General features: G+C 43.4%; 3 protein-coding genes across 4 annotated transcripts; all 3 read left to right on the forward strand.

Annotated features, from left to right (window-relative positions):
* Window positions 1-882: 882 nt before the first annotated feature.
* Window positions 883-5,347, forward strand: srsf3b (serine and arginine rich splicing factor 3b). Its single transcript, XM_026307620.2, has 6 exons — window positions 883-1,020; window positions 1,806-2,016; window positions 2,107-2,247; window positions 4,098-4,136; window positions 4,442-4,528; window positions 4,693-5,347. Exons 2-6 carry the CDS (start codon window positions 1,814-1,816, stop codon window positions 4,718-4,720), a joined length of 498 nt encoding a protein of 165 aa, XP_026163405.1. The 5' UTR covers window positions 883-1,020; window positions 1,806-1,813; the 3' UTR covers window positions 4,721-5,347.
* Window positions 5,348-10,367: 5,020 nt separating this feature from the next.
* Window positions 10,368-14,243, forward strand: cdkn1a (cyclin dependent kinase inhibitor 1A). Of its 2 annotated transcripts, none has more exons than XM_026306540.1 (3): window positions 10,368-10,672; window positions 12,405-12,858; window positions 12,950-14,243. In XM_026306540.1, the coding sequence occupies exons 2-3, from the start codon at window positions 12,411-12,413 to the stop codon at window positions 13,003-13,005; spliced, it is 504 nt and encodes a 167-aa protein (XP_026162325.1). In that variant the 5' UTR covers window positions 10,368-10,672; window positions 12,405-12,410; the 3' UTR covers window positions 13,006-14,243. The 2 variants fall into 2 exon arrangements, with proteins under 2 accessions (XP_026162325.1, XP_026162324.1); XM_026306539.1 differs by lacking the exon at window positions 10,368-10,672 and adding an exon at window positions 12,030-12,080.
* A 3,062-nt stretch (window positions 14,244-17,305) lies between these two features.
* tmcc2 (transmembrane and coiled-coil domain family 2) lies at window positions 17,306-21,533 on the forward strand. Its single transcript, XM_026306502.1, has 5 exons — window positions 17,306-17,366; window positions 18,986-19,381; window positions 19,661-20,268; window positions 20,511-20,646; window positions 21,234-21,533. Exons 1-5 carry the CDS (start codon window positions 17,364-17,366, stop codon window positions 21,531-21,533), a joined length of 1,443 nt encoding a protein of 480 aa, XP_026162287.1. The 5' UTR covers window positions 17,306-17,363.
* The last annotated feature ends 736 nt before the right edge of the window (window positions 21,534-22,269 follow it).

Genomic DNA, 22,269 nt, shown 5'->3' on the forward strand with positions numbered 1-22,269 from the left:
TATTATAATATAGAGGTAGATGTTATTATCAGTAATATGTTGTAAATTAGGGCAGAAAAGTGGATGAGTGTTGCCTCACAGCAAGAAGGTTCCTGGTTTGAAACCCATCAGGGGCCTTTCTGTGTGGAGTTTGCATGTTCTCCCTGTGCTTGCGTGGGTGTTCTCCAGGTACTCTGGTTTCCTCCCACAGTCCAAAAACATGTATGTCAGGTTGATTGGTGACTCTAAATTGCCCATAGGAGTGAGTGTGAGTGTGTGAGGTTGTTTGTCTCTATGTGGCCCTGTGATGGACTGGTGACCTGTCCAGGGTGGACCCCTGCCTTTCACCCAAAGAGAGCTGGGATGGGCTCCAGCAGATCCCTGTGGTTAGGAATAAGGGGGTATAGATGATGGATGGATGTTGTAAATGATGTCTATTGCCTGTGTGACTGTATGAGTTATTGTGTTAAGGTGTATATATATAATATGTAATTTCTTGAGTAAAATTAGCTGAAACTTTACAAAAAATGACAAAATGACGATAATTTAACTAAAACTATGGGTTTTTATTAAAAGACAAAATTTAATAAAATAAGGTTCTACTTACTTTTCTTCTACGGATTGTACATGGTACAGCACTTTATTCAATAATTTACGTGAAACAGCGCCACAGCTGCATTGACTCCTACGCTGTGGCCACAAATGGTATGGCAGCTGTATGGTGTGCGCTCGTAAAACGGTTCTCTGTTTAATCATCCAATAAAAAGCCCAAATATTTACAACACTACATCTCATTGAATCAAAGCATATTAGGTCTTTGCATTATCAGTTATGTGTTAGGGGACTGATATATCAAATAGGCATGTTCCTAATGGAGTGTTTCATAGAAATTACACAAAAAGCGAATTTACCCCGCCCCTCTGGGAGCAGCAGCCTGGTAGCCAAACGCATCTTCCGTCACGCCATTTTCCATCGACGAGCCGATCGCGCTGGCAGGAGGATCGTGGATAGTCTCAGCTACGAATCGCAAAAAAGAAAACGGTAGGGTTTGGACGAAACCTTTAATCGTGTTGTGTACTGGAACTGCACATATATTGTTCAGCTTTGTGTGATTACTGGTATTTAATCCAACGTTACTGTTTAAGATCTGTGCTCGTTACCAGTGCCCCGCTGCCGAATAGTAGGCCTTGGCACGACGACAGCCATTTTAGCTGTTAGCGCTCATTGTCTCCAAATGGTCGAGGAACAAGCGAACCAAAATGTGAAACAGGCTCAGGCTTTTTTAAAGGTCGCACATAGATAATTGTGTTAGTTGGGTCAATAGTTGCTCCAATCAATTGGTCTGATGTTAGCGAACACGTTCAACGCCTTAAAGCTAAGGTTAGCTTTAGCATAGAGTGCTAGGTTTAGCGCTCCGCCAGAAAAGTAGGCCAAGCTGCTTTGCTAAACGTCTTTGTAGTTTAGATGATAAATGCAGGGGTTTTCGTGTAATGTTTATCAAATAACACGTTGTTTTTGGGTGGTGGACATTATTCAGTGGAAGATGTTGAAGTAAATGATGTAAGTTAGATTAAAAAAATGCACATTAACGTTCGTTTTTACGTCTCACTTCCGTGTAACGTGGTTTCATTTACTGGTTCAGTGTTTTCCAGTAGAAACGCGTAACCTCCTGTTTACATGTATTTTTTCATTTGTTTATAACATGTTAGAAATTATTAGTGAATTAAAGTTAACTTTACACAGCACTTTGGTCGTGGCTGTGTTAAAGTAGAAGCCACTTAATGAATTTTAAATGATCTGTGTGAGTAACTTAGTTTGTTTTTCAGATCCAGTCATGCATCGTGACTGTCCTCTCGACTGTAAAGTCTATGTTGGAAATTTGGGAAACAATGGAAACAAGACAGAGTTAGAGAGAGCATTTGGCTACTACGGACCTCTCCGCAGTGTTTGGGTAGCCAGGAACCCCCCAGGTTTCGCCTTTGTAGAATTCGAAGACCCCAGAGATGCAACTGATGCTGTGCGAGAGCTTGATGGAAGGTAAGAGACAATGAAATGATGAGAGACAGTGGCCAAAATAAGAGAAGCAAGATATATTTTTGCTACATGAGGACATTGTTTGTTTTATAGGACGTTGTGTGGTTGCCGAGTGCGTGTAGAGCTGTCCAATGGAGAGAAGCGCAGTCGCACTCGTGGTGCCCCCCCTTCGTGGAGCCGGCGTCCTCGAGACAGAGATGACTACAGGCGACGTAGCCCCCCACCTAGACGAAGGTGACCTACATGTTGTTTAACTGTGGCCAAATGACAAACGTTGGATCTATTCTTTGTTGTAAATGTGCTCCGTGAGTTACTGATTTCCACTCTCTTACTCACCATATATTTCCTGGTAGTTGTTTTTCCAGTGTAGGTATTGTAGTGTTATCTGCTCTGCTGATTGTACATTTGTCACAAATGTGTAAGGCTTGCAATTTCATCTTCATTGACATTATTGGTCATTTTATGCAGGGATCCGAACAGCAGATAGACCTTTATAACCAAATATGACGTGAAGACAACGCTAGGCTGAGATATACAGTGGGATCTAAAATCTGGCCTGCAAGACTTTATTTGTGTACATGTTTTGTGCACTCTCAGAAAGTCTTAACATTTGAGCTGCTTTAAAGTGGCAGATTAGATGACTGAAGTGTTAGGTAATTGGTAATAGGTAATTCCTATGTCAGAAGTGTAATCTGTTTGGGGGAAGAAAGTGCCAAATGTAATGCTTTTTTTTTCTTTTCATTTGAGGATGCTTTTTATTTTTCATCTATATTAATAAGAATGAAACCCGTTGCAGAGCCACCACCATGCCTCTTCTCACCACCCTCTGAGTCAATCAACTAGTCCTCTTTCAGCATCATGTGACTGCTGACCATCGTGCCCCAATCAGCTTGGCTGGTGCTGTCACATGACCCAGGCATGGCCAGTCGTCAGGTTGCACCAGCCCATTGGTTCCTCAGCATGCCGTTCTCAACCTCCTCCTCCTTCAACCTTAACCCAAAAGGCAGCGGCCCACCTCACATTCCCGACCAATCAGCGTATTACGTTCCCAAATGTCTACAACCTACCGGCAGCAGCCTTCGGCTAACCAATTAAAGCAGGAAAAAAGCCTCAGCCAGCCCCCATCTGCCTGCCACCTAATCACCTTGCAGCATCTGGCCAGTCCCATTCAGCCAATTCTACCTACCCGGCCGACAGTCTGCCTCCCTTTCGTCATATCTAGCTTGTTGAAAACCAAAAATACTAGTAAGTTTTCCTGCTTCATTCAGTACACTGCTGATTACAGTTTTGAAAGTGAAGAGACAGCTGGGTTGAAAAGGTTCCTTTTTTTTTTTTTTTTTTGGTTGTCATTTTGTCCACCACCACTACTGTAATTCGTTGTTTCAAAGGGGAATGGTCCCAACATCAAATGTCTGGAAAACTTCTCATGTCCATAAATTTCGATTATCAATAATCATCTGCTAGGTCCTGGGGCTCTGGGCAGTATTATGAGGTCACGCAAACCCCCCTTTGTGCTGTATGGTTGGTTTTAGCAGATTTTAATGGACTTTACTAGCCTCCATTTCCTTATGTTCTCCCTTGCAGTGCATTGGACTAGTTTCATGCTGATGGTGGCCTCTGTGTGTTTTTTATTCCCACACCAGGGCCAGTCCACAGTTCAGTGTTCAATGAGCTGATTGGCTCATTTAGATTTTTTTTAATGGGCTTTGAGGCAGAGACAGAAAAATCCCCTGTATAATTCTAGGACATGCTCTACTCCACCAGTTCATATTAAACTCTACAATGTAATTCATTCTGAAGAAATTTTAGGGTGTACCGTGGAGTAGGTGAACATCTTTGGGTGCTAGGTCCGTTGCCAATAATTAGTTTACTGATTGAGATAATTGTTTTCTGGAACAATGTCCCAGTCTTTTATTTCCATTTTGAGTTACGTATTGTTACGTATACGCGATAGGCAGAGGGCGAAAATGAAGAGGGCCCACGTTTATAAAAAAAAAAAAATAAAAGATTAAAATAGCGTGGAGCTCTACGGGCGATTCGCTGCATATGTCTTTGTTTTTAACACTTGTATTTTTCCTGCGCAGATCCCCACGCAGGAGGAGCTTCAGCCGCAGCCGTAGCAGGTATGTCAGCTTTCTGGTTTCTGTACAGTGGACTCAAATTGTTCAGCCCTGAAACTTGAATATAGGAGAGAAAACACGTTAAAGATATTCTGACATAGTCACTCAAAAATATTGGTAATGCACATAATGTTTTTAGGGCATTATTTTAGTGTTTCCCAGATGGAATTTCATGTAGTCATGCATCCATCATACCAGGGATGTGTATTTAGCAGATACTCGTTTGCATTTCAGCAAACTAATGTGTCCTTTCTTGTGAATAAAATTGAATCGGCGTTTACCTAAATGGGGTGGCTTGGCTTTTGCAGGTCTTTCTCCAGAGACAGGAGGAGGGAGAGGTCCCTCTCCAGGGACAGGAACCACAAACCTTCGAGATCCTTCTCTCGATCAAGGAGGTACTGATACGCTGTTGAGCTCTCTCAGGACTGTCATGTGTCTTAACGTGATAACTGTAAAGTTTAGAGATATGATCTGCCTATTTAAACTTCTGTTGATCCATTTTGGTTTCTAGAGAGCAGATCACTGAGAATAATGCTCATGTTTTTGTCCTTTCTCACAGCCGTTCCAGATCTAATGACAGGAAATAGGAATGTCTGTGAAGGGTGATGAAGATGAACGGTTGTACAGGTTTTGCCCTTTCATGTGATGGACTACAACGTGGCCATTAGGCCGTTTTTGTGTTGGATTTTTTTTTTTTTTTAAAGCAATCAAGCATTTTAGTATCCCTTCATCTTTCTTACTGTAGTTTTCAAATGCATTGAATGGGTGTGTGCGAAGGAGTGATGCCTCACCTAAGTCATGCCCATGTCGTCCTTCCTGAAAGAGTTGTGCCGCCCAGCATTCCAGTCCACTAGCTAATCTAAGCGCTTTGGTTATTGTCAGTGAATGTACCACGTAGTCCGACCTATGGTGTGAGTAGGTTCATTTTTATTATGTGAATGCCAGCATTTTTAAGGAAGGATTGGAAAGATGCGTAATAAAGTTCCTCCTTTTCTTAGTCTGTACAGCCAACTTGAAACTTCATACTGAAGGTTTGGTTTGATAGTTAATTTGTTTTAAAGGAACCCTCATTCAAGATGCCAAATTATGGCATTGATTTAAAAACAAAAAAAAAATGTAATGAACACAGGTCTGTGTATTTTTTTTCCACTTTTGTTTCGTTCTATGTGAAATTGTTACTCAATTAAAATTCTGGTTGGTTTAAAAAAAAAAAATGCTTAGTGTTTGTGTTTTTCTTGCACCTGTTTAGATACTAAAATACAGACACAGTGTCGTAAGCTCGTTTTTTCCACAAGAGGGCCCTGCTGTGCCTTCAAGTGTCTAAAGGGCTTTTTGTATGACAGTCAAGTCCTTCTGATTATATGACTGTGAACATCTTTGTGTGATAGCTCTGTTGCCAACAATCAATTAGTTTTCTGATTGTCCCAGAAAACAATTGTCTCAATGTCCCAGTCTTTTATTTCCATACAGGCAAAGTGCTAAAATGATTTGACTCATACAAATTAAGTGATTTAATTTATTTTACTTGTTGAAGGCCACGGATAGTTTTGCTTTTCCTTTGCTTGTTTTACATGTGCTGTCTTTATTATATATATTATATAGTGTTTCACTGAATTAAATGTATATTAGTGAATAATGTTGATGTGAAGTGACCGATGTTTAAGGTTTATTATTAAAGTGTGAGTTTCATATTTAAGTCGGACTGTAGATCTCCCATTGTTGGCTCTGTGGACCCTGCTGTTAACAGCAGTGGATCTTTCTGGATTTGTCGGGTGAAAGTGGTTTCACTTGTCCCCTGGTGCAGAAAGTCAAGGAGTCAAAAACCAACCTGGGGGTCCAGGTCCTGTATGGAGGGTTGTGTAATCCGGTTGAGAGAGTTTCACACGATAAGCTATCCAAACACGGCCTTCTGATAGTGTGAGTGGAGCCTGTCACGTTCTTGGGGACCCACAATAAGAGCCATACCTGTTACCTGGATTACATTAGTGTCTGCTGAGACTTGTCGTCCGTGTCTCCCACCGTCCAATCGTTGTTCTCGGTCACACCCTGAACGAGCCCACGGCTCCGTGTTCACGCATCGGCCCACGTGAACCGGCACGAGAGATGGACACGCTGCTCTCAAATCTGCGCGCGCTTTTCCACGAGTTACTCAAGCCCGAGTGACGTCGCTGACGCGATGACTCACGGTATCCATGGAGACGGGTCTCAGTCTTCGGGAGCCCGCGGGAATCCACCGAGAAACCTGCGGTATTTCCACCCACTGTTATGTAACAGGCGGCCCACGGAGGACGGAGGGTCTGGACTGGGAGAAGGTGCAGCCTGGTGGAGCTGATTTTAGACTGTTTCACATTATGGCTGTCTGTCGATTTATCTGTCTGTATTTCTATATATCTGTCTGTCGATCTATCTGTCTGTATTTCTATATATCTGTCTGATGATCTATTTGTATTTCTATATATCTGTCTGATGATCTATCTGTCTGTATTTCTATATATCTGTCTGTCGATCTATCTGTCTGTATTTCTATATATCTGTCTGTCGATCTATCTGTATTTCTATATATCTGTCTGATGATCTATCTGTCTGTATTTCTATATATCTGTCTGATGATCTATCTGTCTGTATTTCTATATATATCTGTCTGTCGATCTATCTTCTGTATTTCTATATATTTGTCTGTCGATCTATCAGTCTGTATTTCTATATATCTGTCTGTCGATCTATCTGTCTGTATTTCTATATATCTGTCTGTCGATCTATCTGTCTGTATTTCTATATATCTGTCTGTATTTCTATATATATCTGTCTGTCGATCTATCTTCTGTATTTCTATATATTTGTCTGTCGATCTATCAGTCTGTATTTCTATATATCTGTCTGATGATCTATCTGTATTTCTATATATCTGTCTGATGATCTATCTGTCTGTATTTCTATATATCTGTCTGTCGATCTACCTGTCTGTATTTCTATATATCTGTCTGATGATCTATCTGTCTGTATTTCTATATATATCTGTCTGTCGATCTATCTTCTGTATTTCTATATATATCTGTCTGTCGATCTATCTTCTGTATTTCTATATATATCTGTCTGTCGATCTATCAGTCTGTATTTCTATATATCTGTCTGATGATCTATCTGTCTGTATTTCTATATATCTGTCTGTCGATCTATCTGTGTATTTCTATATATCTGTCTGTCGATCTATCTGTCTGTATTTCTATATATCTGTCTGTCGATCTATCTGTCTGTATTTCTATATATCTGTCTGTCGATCTATCTGTCTGTATTTCTATATATCTGTCTGATGATCTATCTGTCTGTATTTCTATATATCTGTCTGATGATCTATCTGTCTGTATTTCTATATATCTGTCTGATGATCTATCTGTCTGTATTTCTATATATCTGTCTGTATTTCTGTCGATCTATGTCTGTACTTCTATATATCTGTCTGTCGATCTATCTGTCTGTACTTCTATATATCTGTCTGTCGATCTATCTGTCTGTATTTCTATATATCTGTCTGTCGATCTATGTCTGTATTTCTATATATCTGTCTGTCGATCTATGTCTGTATTTCTATATATCTGTCTGTCGATCTATGTCTGTATTTCTATATATCTGTCTGTCGATCTATCTGTCTGTATTTCTATATATCTGTCTGTCGATCTATCTGTCTGTATTTCTATATATCTGTCTGTCGATCTATGTCTGTATTTCTATATATCTGTCTGTCGATCTATGTCTGTATTTCTATATATCTGTCTGTCGATCTATCTGTGTATTTCTATATATCTGTCTGTCGATCTATCTGTCTGTATTTCTATATATCTGTCTGTCGATCTATCTGTCTGTATTTCTATATATCTGTCTGATGATCTATCTGTCTGTATTTCTATATATCTGTCTGATGATCTATCTGTCTGTATTTCTATATATCTGTCTGATGATCTATCTGTCTGTATTTCTATATATCTGTCTGATGATCTATCTGTCTGTATTTCTATATATCTGTCTGATGATCTATCTGTCTGTATTTCTATATATCTGTCTGTATTTCTGTCGATCTATGTCTGTACTTCTATATATCTGTCTGTCGATCTATCTGTCTGTATTTCTATATATCTGTCTGTCGATCTATCTGTCTGTATTTCTATATATCTGTCTGTCGATCTATGTCTGTATTTCTATATCTGTCTGTCGATCTATGTCTGTATTTCTATATATCTGTCTGTCGATCTATGTCTGTATTTCTATATATCTGTCTGTCGATCTATCTGTCTGTATTTCTATATATCTGTCTGTCGATCTATCTGTCTGTATTTCTATATATCTGTCTGTCGATCTATGTCTGTATTTCTATATATCTGTCTGTCGATCTATGTCTGTATTTCTATATATCTGTCTGTCGATCTATGTCTGTATTTCTATATATCTGTCTGTCGATCTATCTGTCTGTATTTCTATATATCTGTCTGTCGATCTATCTGTCTGTATTTCTATATATCTGTCTGTATTTCTATATATCTGTCTGTCGAGCTATGTATCATCTATCTATATCTGTATATTGATGTCTGTATACCTATCTATATATATATCTATATCTATAGATATATATAATCTATCTGTATATCTATTTAACAGAAAATAACCAATTTCAAAAAGGATTTGACATTTTTCTCAGTTTTCTGTTGAAAATATCTTCAGGATTTTACTTTTGATTTTTCTGATATTTGTTTGATAATCCTTCAGACCACAGCTATATCTTTAGCATTTAGACTAGAAGTGACTGAAACATCAGTTTTAGACAAATCCATGCACCAGTAACTGGAGTTCACATCTTGTTTGTGTAATTCCCACAAAAACGAAAGTGTAAAAATGAAAAAGAAAGTTGTGGTTACACGGGAAAGTCTGTTTCTTGGCTGTTTGCTGTGCAAACCAAAATCAAAACAGCACAACAAGCTGCATTTGCGGGCCCACGTTAGTTTGGCCACCAGGGAGACTAAACCAAATTTCAGACCGATCACTGACCATAGTGCCAAAACACTGTACAACATTTTTAAGTGCTTCATAATTATTTCATGACTGAAAATGATCATGGATACAACATTCACATTATGCATGTGACTGGCCATTCAAGTAAATCAAGGTGTATTCATGAGTGTATGTTGTAAACTAGACCACACTCTGAGACTGTCCTTCTGCAGATTCATTTTCTATAATGACTTGTTCACATGTGTATACAGCCTCCACTATTATATATATTGTATAATATATATATATCATATATATTATCACCTGTGCTTTGTTCACAAAAGCATCACACAACCACGTAAAAGTCATGTGTCAAAAGTACATACACGTTAAATAGGTTTAGTTGCAGGTACTAAAGCTGCTCCTTCGATGACCTTGTCAGTAAATGGTTAACTAAGTGGACATATGTAGTCCAGACAGTTTATGCTGAACCAAAGCCTGAATAAGACGAGGCCCAGCTGACAGATAATAAAACGTCTACTCAGCTGTAAAAATGCAGAGGGTTTGCTGTAGTGGGGGCAGCACGGTGGATTAGTGGTTAGCCCTGTTGCCTCACATCAAGAAGGTTCCTGGTCTGAAACCCATCAGGGGCCTTTCTGTGTGGAGTCTGCATGTCCTCCCTGTGCTTGTGTGGGTTTTCTCCAGGTCCTCTGGTTTCCTCCCACAGTCCAAAAACATGTATGTCAGGTTGATTGGTGACTCTAAATTGCCCATAGGAGTGAGTGTGAGTGTGTGAGGTTGTTTGTCTCTATGTGGCCCTGTGATGGACTGGGGACCTGTCCAGGGTGGACCCCTGCCTTTCACCCAGAGAGAGCTGGGATAGGCTCCAGCAGGTCCCTGGGACCCTGGTTAGGACTAAGGGGGTACAGATGATGGACTGGGGACCTGTCCAGGGTGTGTAATAATATAAAGCTGCTGGTCAGTCCGTCGTATTCTTCCATTTTGATTAAACGTCATTAACTAAGTACTAACTCAGTAGAAACCACCACTGAACATGGTGATGTGTGTTTCTTTGCTTTGTGTCCTGTCAGATTCACTGTGGGAAGCCGGAGGAGTTTTCTCTCCTCTTCCTGACTGGAAACACGTGATCCGGGACAGTCGCCCCTGTGCTCTGTCATGCGCACTGCAGGCAGACCCGGGCCGTGCTGGTCCGGGCTGAGCTGGAATTTCCTCCCATCTACACGGGAGCCAACTCTCACGTGTTCTCGTGTGTTTATCTGGCGAAATCCACGTGTGGGACCCACCAGACCCCGCCTCCGGACCGGAGCGGACGGTCCCCGCCCACCGGAGCGCATAAAAGTTTGGCCCGTGCCTGAGAGAAACTTGGAGACGCGAACGAGGAGCACGGGTTTACGGTTTCGGACTTATTCTGGGTCAGGAAGCATCAGCCTGGGGAATATCTGTCACATCGGAGCTGAAACCCAAATCCACACGGACACAAGGAACCGGCTTCATTCAGAGTCTGAAGTGAGGAGGATTTTCTGAGGACCGGACCAAATGTAAGTAACTGAGTCTGAAACTGAACTTGAAGTGAAATTCGGCTTCACTTGTTGAGCTTTTCTGGCTTTGGTTGGTGTGTCCAGCTGTTGGAACAGCTGCCTGGACTGAAATCTTGTCTCCAGGTCCACTTTCGTGTTTTCCGACCCATAGATGACTTTACTGACTAATCTGATCCGGATCCGAGTGAGTCCGGAATATTTTTGTTTGTTGATTGCCCCTGTGGCTGCTCGACACGAGCCGCAGCCTCACGTGCGGCGCCGTAGTAAACTGGGCAGGGTTTGCGCCTCCAGCTGCGGATCCAGCTGCGCCTCCGAGCTCGAGCCGGTGACTCGCTCTCCCGCCACAGCCTTGAATTGCTCCTCCCGGCGCCGCCCCCTGTCGTCACGTGTCGTCACGTGTTGGTGCGTGACGTGACTACACGATTCACCCCAACAACCCCGACCCAAAGACCTGTCCCCCTTTTACCCAAGACCGATGGTGTTTTAGTAGATGTTGGAGCCCATAGGAAGAGTTTAGTCTCAGAGAGGGGGGCCCCTAGAGGGGGCAGGGGGACAGGTGGTCCCCAGACCCCGCTGACATCAGGTCCTGACAGAGTCTGTGAAAAGGCGTCGAAGTTTTCAGACTCATGACGTTTGTTTATTCCTGTAAAAGTAATAAAAGTAATAAATGAATAATTGAACTGTGTCCATTTCACGCTGATTGATCTCAGGCTGAAGTTTGTGCTAATGCAGCTGCTTATCAGCTCATTTGCATATTTGAACATCTTGTTGACAGAATCTGCCTGAACCTGGAACAGTTTCTGTCCTCAGATAAAATATGACCTCCTTCATCAGGAATAAGCGTCAGCGTGTTATTACTGTAGTTGGGATGATCTGGCCTCGCCCATGGAGCAGGATAATTAGGGGGGCTGGTACGAGTTTCTGCTGATTGTTCCCTGAAATGGGAACCCAGGGACTCCTGCCCAGCCCTTCCTGGATGTGTGTAACGACTTATTATTCCCCTGAGACGCAGCCGATTCCTTCCTGTCACTCTTGCAGAGAAAGGCCTTGTCTCTTTCATACTGAAATAGTTTTGTGTGAGTGCGGTGCAGGTGTGTCGGTGTGACCCTTAGAGTTTCATGACTAGATTTAAGGGTCTGACATCCTGGTGCAGGCTCACGTGGAGCACAGTGAACCACCTACCACTGAGCGGATTGTCGCCCTGTGGTCTGACACTGCCACTTAGTGGAGACTTTCTGCAGTGCTCAGACCCTGTGCTGAGGACTTGCCCTTACATGTTTGTCTGAGACTATGTCCAGACATGTACAAGTGACTCACACGGGGCGGATCTGGTCTCCTAGTTATAAAGAGCTCTGCAGTGACACCAGTCTGAGATGCTCTGTGGGAAACCCAAGTCACCAGAACAATGGTGAGTCTAAGTTCTGTTTTAAATTTGAGGCCGTGAGAAGAAACTTCTAGGTTGTGTTTCGTTTAAGATGGGATGAGTTTGAATATTGAATTTTTGTATTTGAATATTTACAACATTCTTTGATAAGTGATTGTTTTAATCAGTTTTTAAGCCAAAATGCTGAACAGAGGATTCGATGTTTTTTGTCGTACGTGGCAACAACCTGAATTTCTTCTGGGTGAAAAGGAACGAGCAGCTGGTCCTGGCACCTTCAGTGTTAAAGCTGATCATTGCCCGGCAGCAGTTTCCCAAATTAACCAGTGGTGTTTTCTCTGTTGTCTGCAGTGTAGAATGATGGCTACTCACAAGCGGATCTTAAGCGCCCTGGGGACCGGTCCTGCTCGACGAAACCTGTTTGGACCCGTCGACCGAGAGCAGCTGCAGGTGGAGTACCAGACTGCCCTGCGGAAAGACGTGGAGGAGGCCTCACAGCGCTGGGGCTTCGACTTCATCTTGGATAAACCATTGGAGAGCAGTGACTTTCAGTGGGAGGGGATCCCAGGAACCGAGGTTCCCCTGCTCTACAGATCCTGTATTGTTGGTCTGGGTCAGGCAGGAGGTCATAGGGCGACAGAGGCAGCAGTTACCCCTAAAAGAGGAAGGGTGGAGCCTCCTCGGAGTGAAAAGGAGAACATCCCACATACACCAGAGAGATGTGCACTCAACCTGGAGAAGCTGGAGAAAACACCAGAGAAAAGCGAGAACTCGGGACTGAAGAGGAAGCAGACAAACATTACAGGTACATATTTCAATTTCCTGTCTTCACATTCACAGAGCTGTAATTTCAGGCGACCAGCATGATCTGAAATTCCTGATATTTATCCCAACAGATTTCTACCAGGCCAAAAGACGAGTAGTTGGGAAGCCACGCAAATCTGGCGAATGATTTTCAGTGCAGTTTACTCTGAGGTGCCAATATTCCAAGAAAACCACATGGACAGGTCTTCACTCAGGAATATTGCACTTTGCACAGACTCTGCTCAGCTTCTCACCAGGAGGTCCTGTACCCAGTGCATCACCTGCGAACAGTGAGGACCTCAGCTAGACATCATTACTTTAAGATTAATTAGGGTGCAGCATTCACTCAGGGGGGTTGGTGTTTTTCCCAGGGGTAAGAAGGGGGCATTTGAGCAGAGAGGATTAAGTGGATTTATACTCATTTGGATCAAGGGGTTGCCAGAGGGTTGAGGGACATTTCCTACTGTACATTCCAGCAGTCAGGTCGGTACGGGGAGATAAGCTGGACGGACACATTACTGTACACATCTCTCATGTTGATCACCATCAGTGCCTCACACAAGGAATCAAGGAGCGCCTGCGATAAAGCTGCAGAATGACTGGCAGTAGAAGGAATGAACGAAGCCTCTTGGCTCCTTTGTTCAAGTCCACTACTGTTTTTTACAATGTTTTTTATTGTTTTTCTTGAGGACCAGGGGTCATTTCGTACAAGCACTTCCTGTCCTGCGTTGTACTTTATATATCCAGCTGTGCGATTGTGTTTTTTCTACCATCATGCAATCATAGGAAAATGCTTGAGTTCTGTTCATGCAGCTGCTTTGCTTAGATTACGAATGACAGACATCCCATCATACCCTCTTCTATGCCAACTGAGTCTCACAGCAGCACGAGTCCCCTGGCCCAGCCTCTGACATGTGTACGGCACCACAAGATGGAGGTCGCAAGTGTAGCACATGTCTATGAAACACTTAAAAGCACTTATGTTCATTTAGATAATTAATTCAGCACACAGGCGATAGGTGGTGTATCCACAGCACCCACCATCAAACACCTTTACGCCATTTGTTCTGGAATTTAAAGCTAATTTAAAGGAAAATTAGGAGAAACTGTTCTCAGAAGCAAACGTACTACTCACTAAGCTACAGACGTTTATTTTTTGTGCAATTTGACATTTAATGTGTTTATTTTCTGCCTCAAAGAAAACAACTAGTTTATTGTTTCACAACACTTATTTATGTCCGTGTTGCCAAATCCTGCTGCTATTGGTTAATCTGAATGGGTGTTAAACCAGGTCACCACAATGTTAACCCTTACGAGCTGACAGCTTTATAATGTTCACTGCTGCAAATCAAAGCTAAACTAACAGCGTTGCCCCACACAGTGATGCCCTTATGTTCATAGACGCTTGTGCACAGCTGCTACGTTTTGTTTTTAAAAAATCTATTCTTATTTATTGTACGAAAACTACATTCACACAAGGAATGGTGGCTTGTGTGAATATAGCGTTTGTTTAATTATCATAAAATTCAAAATTGAAATAAAATGTTCAAATGAAGTTGTGTCATTCTGGCCTTACTGTTTTATTCTTTTTCTCAGGTAAGTATGATCAAGTATGTGTGCGCTGGTGTCTAAAATTAAAAGCATGGGTCATCATGTTCAAATGTAGTCGTAAGACTAATACTGACCCTGTTACTTATACTGAGTCAAATAATATACTATTAAATATTACAATATTGGAATATTTTTACTGATGCATTACTGTCTGTGAAACTGTAATATAGTTTGTAATATAATTTGTTTAGTGTAATTTATGAGTATTTTCACATAAATATTTATGCAGTGGTGTAAAAAAAACACAGTATTTGCCTCTGAGATATATTTGAGCACTGGAGAAAACTGGCAAAAGCAAAGTGGACCAAAAAAATCATCTTGTTTCAGTTCTGGCTGCAGTGGGTGAGAAACTATAAATGAAACTTAACTATTTGCTTTACTCCTACTCTGAGCTTAACTCCTGCTGTGCCTGAGGATCCTGTACTGAATGATGAATTTATTTACTCCTTTGAGTATGGATGAATTACTGAACGGCCCCATGGGGCACAGGCCTAGGGGCCCAGAGGGTCATGGGGGCCCCTAGAGCAGAAAACCACGGACGGGCCGTTGACTTCTGTTGGAAAGTCAAACAAATGACTAGAAAAGCCAAAAAATGAGAAGAATTGATGTAAAATTCTACAAATAAACAGGAAACGACACCAAAGACAGAAAACAGATGCAGAAATATGCAAAAGTAAAAGTTATAAAAAGTAAAAGACATAAACACAAAACAGGAAAACACAAACTGACTACAAGTCAGTCCATCATCCATCCACCAATCATCATCCATCCATCCATCATCCATACACCAATCATCATCCATCCACCAATCATCATCCATCCATCCATCATCCATACACCAATCATCATCCATACACCAATCATCATCCATCCATCCATCATCCATCCACCAATCATCATCCATCCATCCATCATCCATCCACCAATCATCATCCATCCATCCATCATCCATCCATCCATCCATCCATCCATCATCCATCCACCAATCATCCACCAATCATCCATCATCCATCCATCATCCATCCACCAATCATCCACCCATCCACCCATCATCCATCTATCCATCATCCACCCATCATCCATCCATCCATCATCCACCCATCATCCATCCATCCATCCATCATCCATCCATCCATCATCCACTCATCCATCCATCCATCCATCATCCATCCATCCATCATCCATCCACCAATCATCATCCATCCATCCATCATCCATCCACCAATCATCATCCATCCATCCATCATCCATCCATCCATCCATCCATCCATCCATCCATCATCCATCCACCAATCATCCACCCATCCATCATCCACCCATCATCCATCCATCCATCATCCATCCACCCATCATCCATCCATCCATCCATCATCCATCCATCCATCATCCACTCATCCATCCATCCATCCATCATCCATCCATCCATCATCCATTCATCCACCCATCATCCATCCATCCATCATCCACCCATCCATCCATCCATCATCCACCCATCATCCATCCATCCATCATCCACCCATCCATCCATCCATCCATCATCCATCCATCCATCATCCACTCATCCATCCATCCATCCATCATCCATCCATCCATCATCCATCCATCATGCATCCATCCATCCATCCATCATCCATCCATCCATCCATCCATCCATTCATCCATCCATCATCCATCCATCATGCATCCATCCATCATCCACTCATCCATCCATCCATCCATCCATCATCCACTCATCCATCATCCATCCATCATCCATCCATCATCCATCCATCCATCATCCACTCATCCATCCATCCATCCATCATCCATCCATCATCCACTCATCCATCATCCATCCATCATCCATCCATCATCCACTCATCCATCCATCCATTCATCCATCCATCCATCCATCCATCCATCATGCATCCATCCGTCATCCACTTATCCATCATCCATCCATCCATCATCCATCCATCAGGATTTTGTTCCTGTATTCAAATACCTGAAACCCCTTTTATGTTTTATGTTTCTTCTTGTACTACACACATTTTATTTCAACTCTAAATGTTCTTTCTTTTCTACATGTAATTTTTTTCTCTTTGAACTGAACTGGGGTTAGTTTTTATGATGGTGATGAAAGCTTGTTTTCCACTGTTTCCATTGTTTGATGGGTATCCTTCCACACACACACACACACACACACGCACAAAGAGGCTGTGAAAGCTACTTGAAGCTGAGCAGCTCAAACAGATCCCTGTTGTTGTGACAGCAAACTTTCTCTTCCTTGGTGAAAAGCAGCAGAAGCAAATTAAAGAGTGAGTCACTGCGCTGACAGACACCGTGTACTTTGGCACCGCACCACTGCAGCCCCACACCAGCACACACTGGGTGCATGCGCTTTGCTGAGGGTCCAGGAGATGAAGGGCCTGAGCAGGATCCGACACAGGCCCCGCTGTGATCCTCCCTCCTCCCTCCCTGAGTCTGCTCTGGCCTCAGCACTGAGGTACCTGCACGCCTGCGCCGAGCTCTCCCATCCCCCGCCCATTCTCCTCCATCATCTGGAGCTCCCACATCCATTATAGGACAGGGCCACTAGCATTTGCTTTTAGACTGAAAGAGACAGAGAACAGAAGAGAGAGAGGCAGGGAGGCGGAGGGGGCATGTGACACAAAGGAGAGAGAGAGAGACCTAGACCGGAGCGTCAGGGAGAGGGAGGCTGCAGATATCGATGCCACTAACAATGGAGCATTAGGATCCAGGGAGGTGACAGTCAACAAGCCACCTGGGGGTGAAGATATTTGAGGAGAGGGGCTCCTCCTCGGTGTGCACAGGGGGAGGAGGAGGAGGAGGAGGAGGAGGATGGGCCTCGAACACAGACTTGCAATGGCGCTGCAAAAATTGGATTAAAGCAGTATGGTAACGTTTCTAATTTAATTTATTGCTGTGCAGCTTGTGTCTCATCCTCATGTGCTCGCATCCATCGGCCGCCTGTCCTGTCACAGTGTGTCTCCTGCACAGGCTTGTCCTCTTCTTCTTAAGCCATCTCCATCACTGCAGCCCTGCTTCTCTTCCAAGCTCCGGGAGGCGGAATTCATCACAGGACATCACCATGTGCCTTTTTAAAAAGACGCCGTGAGATCCGAGCATCATTGTGTTGTTTTGCTGTGTTTGCATCCGTGCACACCTCATCCTCCTTATCGCAGCACCATCGCTTACACACCTCACTTTGTGTGGCTGCAGTCACCTGCTCTCCCCTCCATTACAATGTGATTTAACCCACTTTGCTGAAGAAAATTAACACCGACTGCTTTCAGCTCTGCTTGATTTCTAATGGCACAAGCAGCTTGTGCTCATTTCACACAGTCACGCAAACAGAATATAAATAAATCCTCGCACTGTCCCGTGTAGAGAATTAGAGCAGCGCTATGTGATGTTTGCCTGAGCTGGGTCTGATTACAGTGTTTGGCATCAGAGCTTCATTAACAATCCCACCATCTGCCAACCTATGGATATATAACACTGACCAAGGGAATCCCCTCGTTGGCCAGGGATCCACAGGGATCTGTTTGTATGTTAGATTTTCTAATGGAGAAGACAGGGAGACGTTTAGGATCAGACAGAAAGATCCAGAACACACATGAAGAGAGTCACATAAAGGGTCAACGTTTCACTGTCATCACAGTCATTGTTTGAATGACCATGTACTATATATGTTCACAATATTTCAAAGGAAACGTGTTTTAGAGGAGGTTGTTTGTATCGAAGCTGAGTTTCCAGACTGTGCAGGGCAGGAAGCAGTGTAATTATGTGTCATCTAATTAATGCATGATGGCCTTTCTGTGTACTCTGATGCCTCCACCAAATCAATTACCAGCAAAGCCACCAGGGGTGGAAAGAAACTGCAAGTACTCTCATTTATGTGCTATTTTTATCCTCGGGAACAAAGTTCTGAGGATGTTAGTTCAGTTTTATGTTGGATTGACCAACGTTTGTGGATTTCCAAATACATTTTGTAGAATAAAACAACTCTGTGTTTGTTCATTTTTAATTTATTATTAGAAATCCTCAATATATGTTGAATTAGTAGAGAAATGTTACATGTTCAGCTGAACTGCTGACTGAAACAAATGAGTCACAGCTCTACCAACACTTTAATTACAGTATTTTCCTATAATTAGGTCAAAATTACTGGGGTCTTCCAGGACAAACCTTTGCAATATTGTGCAGAAACTATGGACCCATGAAATAAACCATTACTAACATTTGACATATGATTATTTTTGTAACGCCAGTAATTACACAGGAGCATGGAGTCAACATCAGAGTACAATGTTTAGATTAACTTCATGTTGCCTGTTCTTTCAGAAATACTTTTTTTAGGAGGAAAAAGACAGATTGCAGTGAGTCACAGTCAGGATTGTACTCCGGCCTTTTCATAGCGCCTCAAAATAATCTTCAACAGACCTACATTTGCACTTGAATAGATTCATCTGGACTCGTAATATTCCTGACAACCTCTCCCCTCCTCCCCCCAGCTGGACAAGAGCGAGGTGGCAACTCTAGGCCTACCCTCCACAACCAGCCACGGAGGCTCTGACAGCAACATCAGTGCAGACGGAGCAGGGGCAGCGTCCGGGGTCGTGACCGGAGGCGCTGAGGGTTCGGGGACCGGCGAGCCACAGCGGACTCGTGCTGCTCTGGAGCACCTGCAGCAGAAGATCCTGAAGGTCACGGAGCAGATCCGCGTGGAGCAGGAGGCCCGCGACGACAACGTTGCAGAGTACTTGAAACTGGCCCACAATGCAGACAAACAGCAGGCGTCCAGGATCAAGCAGGTGTTTGAGAAGAAGAACCAGAAGTCAGCACAGACCATAGCGCACTTGCACAAAAAACTAGAGCACTATCACAAGAAGCTAAAAGAGATAGAACAAGTAAGTGAGAAAATGGGTGCGTGTGAGTGAACATCGTGAGCACATGTGAACAAATGTCTTATATTTGTGAGGACATTTGTGTCCAAATATAGACTGATGATTCTCATCTCCTAACACTTATTTAAAATGATGCATCATCCTGTGTCTCACCTAATTCTCTGCAGGGCCTGCTCTCCTTATCTATCTCCCTACAGTTCTATCCCTTAAACCTAATCACCTCTCTCCTACCTTTGAGATCCTCCACTTCTCTTCTTCCTTATTTCTCTTCCCTCTCTACAGAATGGACCAGCCCGGCAGCCCAAGGATGTCCTGCGGGACATGCAGCAGGGATTAAAGGATGTGGGGGCCAATGTTCGTGCTGGGATAAGCGGTTTTGGAGGTGGAGTAGTTGAAGGGGTCAAAGGTGGCGTGTCTGCCCTCACTCACACAGCCGTGGTCTCCAAGCCGAGGGAGTTTGCCAGTCTTATCAGGAACAAATTCGGCAGTGCAGATAACATCGCCCACCTAAAGGACACACTCGAGGACGGAGTCGGGGGTCACTCTGAAGATACCCCCACACCTCGTGCGCTCAGTGGAAGTGCCACTCTGGTCTCCAGCCCAAAGTACGGCAGCGACGACGAGTGCTCCAGTGCCACATCCGGCTCAGGAGCAGGCAGTAATTCTGGGGGAGGAGGTGGGATATTAGGGCCAACAATGGGGAGTCCCAGACTGGATGGACACCACCACCACCACCATCACATGCACAGCTCTTGGGACTCTCTACTTGAGGGCCTACAGGAGATCAAAACCAGCCAGGCACACATGGAGGACGCCATCGAGGACATGAAGGGTCAGCTGCAGAGCGACTACTCCTACATGACACAGTGCCTGCAAGAAGAGAGATACAGGTAGCGATCCCCCAAACCTTTGGCTTAATTTGTATAATCCTCACAATGTAGCAGTAACACTGGCAATGTTCTATGTCATCAAATCCCATGAAAAGACTGAAACCAACACGTGCTTGTCTGTAAATAAACTGCAGTGTCCCATGCTTCATAAGAATATGTTCAAAATTAGATTTCTCCTGCCTTTAACATGTTTTTTGTGATTCTTAACAGGATTCTTGTGTGTGTCTGCATCTAATACTCAGGTATGAGCGACTGGAAGAGCAGCTGAATGACTTAACGGAGCTGCACCAGAACGAGATGACCAACCTTAAGCAGGAACTCGCCAGCATGGAGGAAAAAGTGGCCTACCAGTCCTACGAGAGGGCGAGAGACATTCAGGTAAAAAATCTGCTGCATTAGTTGTAGACATTAAAGAACAAGCAGACTGGAGCGCAGTAGGTCTACTTCACTGATAATAAGAGCGCAGTAGGTCTACTTCACTGATAACAAGAGCGCAGTAGGTCTACTTCACTGATAACAAGAGCGCAGTAGGTCTACTTCACTGAGAATAATACAGTAGTTCAGGTGAGCTCTAGCTCGCGTAGTAAATCTGAGTGCAAAGGAGAAAGTCCACTGACATTGTTGTATGTGAGGAAGTCCGCCCAGGCAGGTCAGGGTGTGGACGTGGAAGACCACCTATGTTAAAGTGATTTTTTATTTTTATCCATGATTGTTTCACAAACCGTACAGTGTCTATTATTTTAACTGTGAAGGGAACAAGGTCCCACCCACTTCAGAAGAGCTCAGGCAACAGCAAAATCTGTCCTGTGAAATAACAAAAATATAAAACATGACAACATTACACATGTAGGACCCCATCTCCTATAGTGAAAAGCTGAGGAAGTTCTCATGACCTTTAATACAAGCTATGCTCAGGGACAATAAAACACACCTTGATTACTCTTTCTGTGGGCCCATGCACGCAGGAGGCTGTGGAGTCCTGCCTGACCCGCATCACCAAACTAGAGCTGCAGCAGCAACAGCAACAGGTTGTGCAGCTGGAAGGGGTGGAGAACGCCAACGCTCGGGCTCTGCTGGGCAAACTCATCAACGTCATCCTAGCGCTCATGGCTGTGCTGCTGGTCTTCGTCTCCACTTTGGCCAACTTCATCACCCCACTGATGAAGACCCGAGCCCGGGTAGCCGCCACCGTCCTGCTGACCCTGCTGCTCTTTGTCCTGTGGAAGCATTGGGACTTTGTGGAGCTGTGGCTGCTGCCCAGCTGAGCTGCCTGCACGAGACTCCAGAGGGGACCAGAGTCACGAGCTGGTTTTAACTCCACCGCTAAATGTTCAGAAACAGAACGAGAGCCGCTGCACTTGTTTCCTCTGAGTTTAAAGCGAGGACAAAACATGGCACTTTCAGCTTAGGATCGGCCGACAGAGTGTGTTTGTTTTGTTTACAGTGGAAAAAGACAAGACTTCATCTCATCTCACCCAGATCCGTTTGTGTTGATGACGAATCATCGATTGCATTGCTGTCACCAAAAGTTTCTTGCTAGACATCACTGGATTGTCTTTTCTAACTATTTATGACACTTTAATAACAAAGACTAGAGCAACTTCTAACGGCTGTAAAATGCTGATCATGTTTGCTGTGACCTTCATGTTGAAGCTTTAGTATATTTAAGAGGAAAAGGTTTTCTTCATGAATGTTTCGTGTCCGTGCATGTCCACTGAGATGCATCTGGCTGGCATGAGTTGACGTTTCAATAAGGACAAAATTAAGCTGTAACTACCATTTTGTTCAGTGTCATTTCTGATTTGTTTCACATCCTGTTCCTGGTGTTGAAGCTTTTAGACGCATTTCTTTCTTTTTGGATTTTTCTTGAAGTGGGAAGAACAAAAACAAACACTGATCTCTGATAAAACACAGCATATTAATTCAGCTCTGTAAAATCCTTTCTGTTCACAAATGCTATTTCATAACCAACTATTGTGCTACTGCTTCTATCCACAGTGT

The sequence above is a fragment of the Mastacembelus armatus genome, chromosome 5 (assembly GCF_900324485.2).
Source record: "Mastacembelus armatus chromosome 5, fMasArm1.2, whole genome shotgun sequence".
In the NCBI taxonomy this organism is placed as follows: domain Eukaryota; kingdom Metazoa; phylum Chordata; class Actinopteri; order Synbranchiformes; family Mastacembelidae; genus Mastacembelus; species Mastacembelus armatus.

Bases quoted from the DNA above. Each gene is read 5' to 3' on its own strand.
- srsf3b (XM_026307620.2), top strand. From the start codon at position 1,814: ATGCATCGTGACTGTCCTCTCGACTGTAAAGTCTATGTTGGAAATTTG. The intron at 2,017-2,106 runs GTAAGAGACAAT...TTTGTTTTATAG, and splicing joins GTGCGAGAGCTTGATGGAAG to GACGTTGTGTGGTTGCCGAG. The intron at 4,529-4,692 runs GTACTGATACGC...CCTTTCTCACAG, and splicing joins TCCTTCTCTCGATCAAGGAG to CCGTTCCAGATCTAATGACA.
- cdkn1a (XM_026306539.1), top strand. The intron at 12,859-12,949 runs GTACATATTTCA...TTATCCCAACAG, and splicing joins GAAGCAGACAAACATTACAG to ATTTCTACCAGGCCAAAAGA.
- tmcc2 (XM_026306502.1), top strand. The intron at 19,382-19,660 runs GTAAGTGAGAAA...CCCTCTCTACAG, and splicing joins AGCTAAAAGAGATAGAACAA to AATGGACCAGCCCGGCAGCC. The intron at 20,647-21,233 runs GTAAAAAATCTG...CCATGCACGCAG, and splicing joins AGAGGGCGAGAGACATTCAG to GAGGCTGTGGAGTCCTGCCT.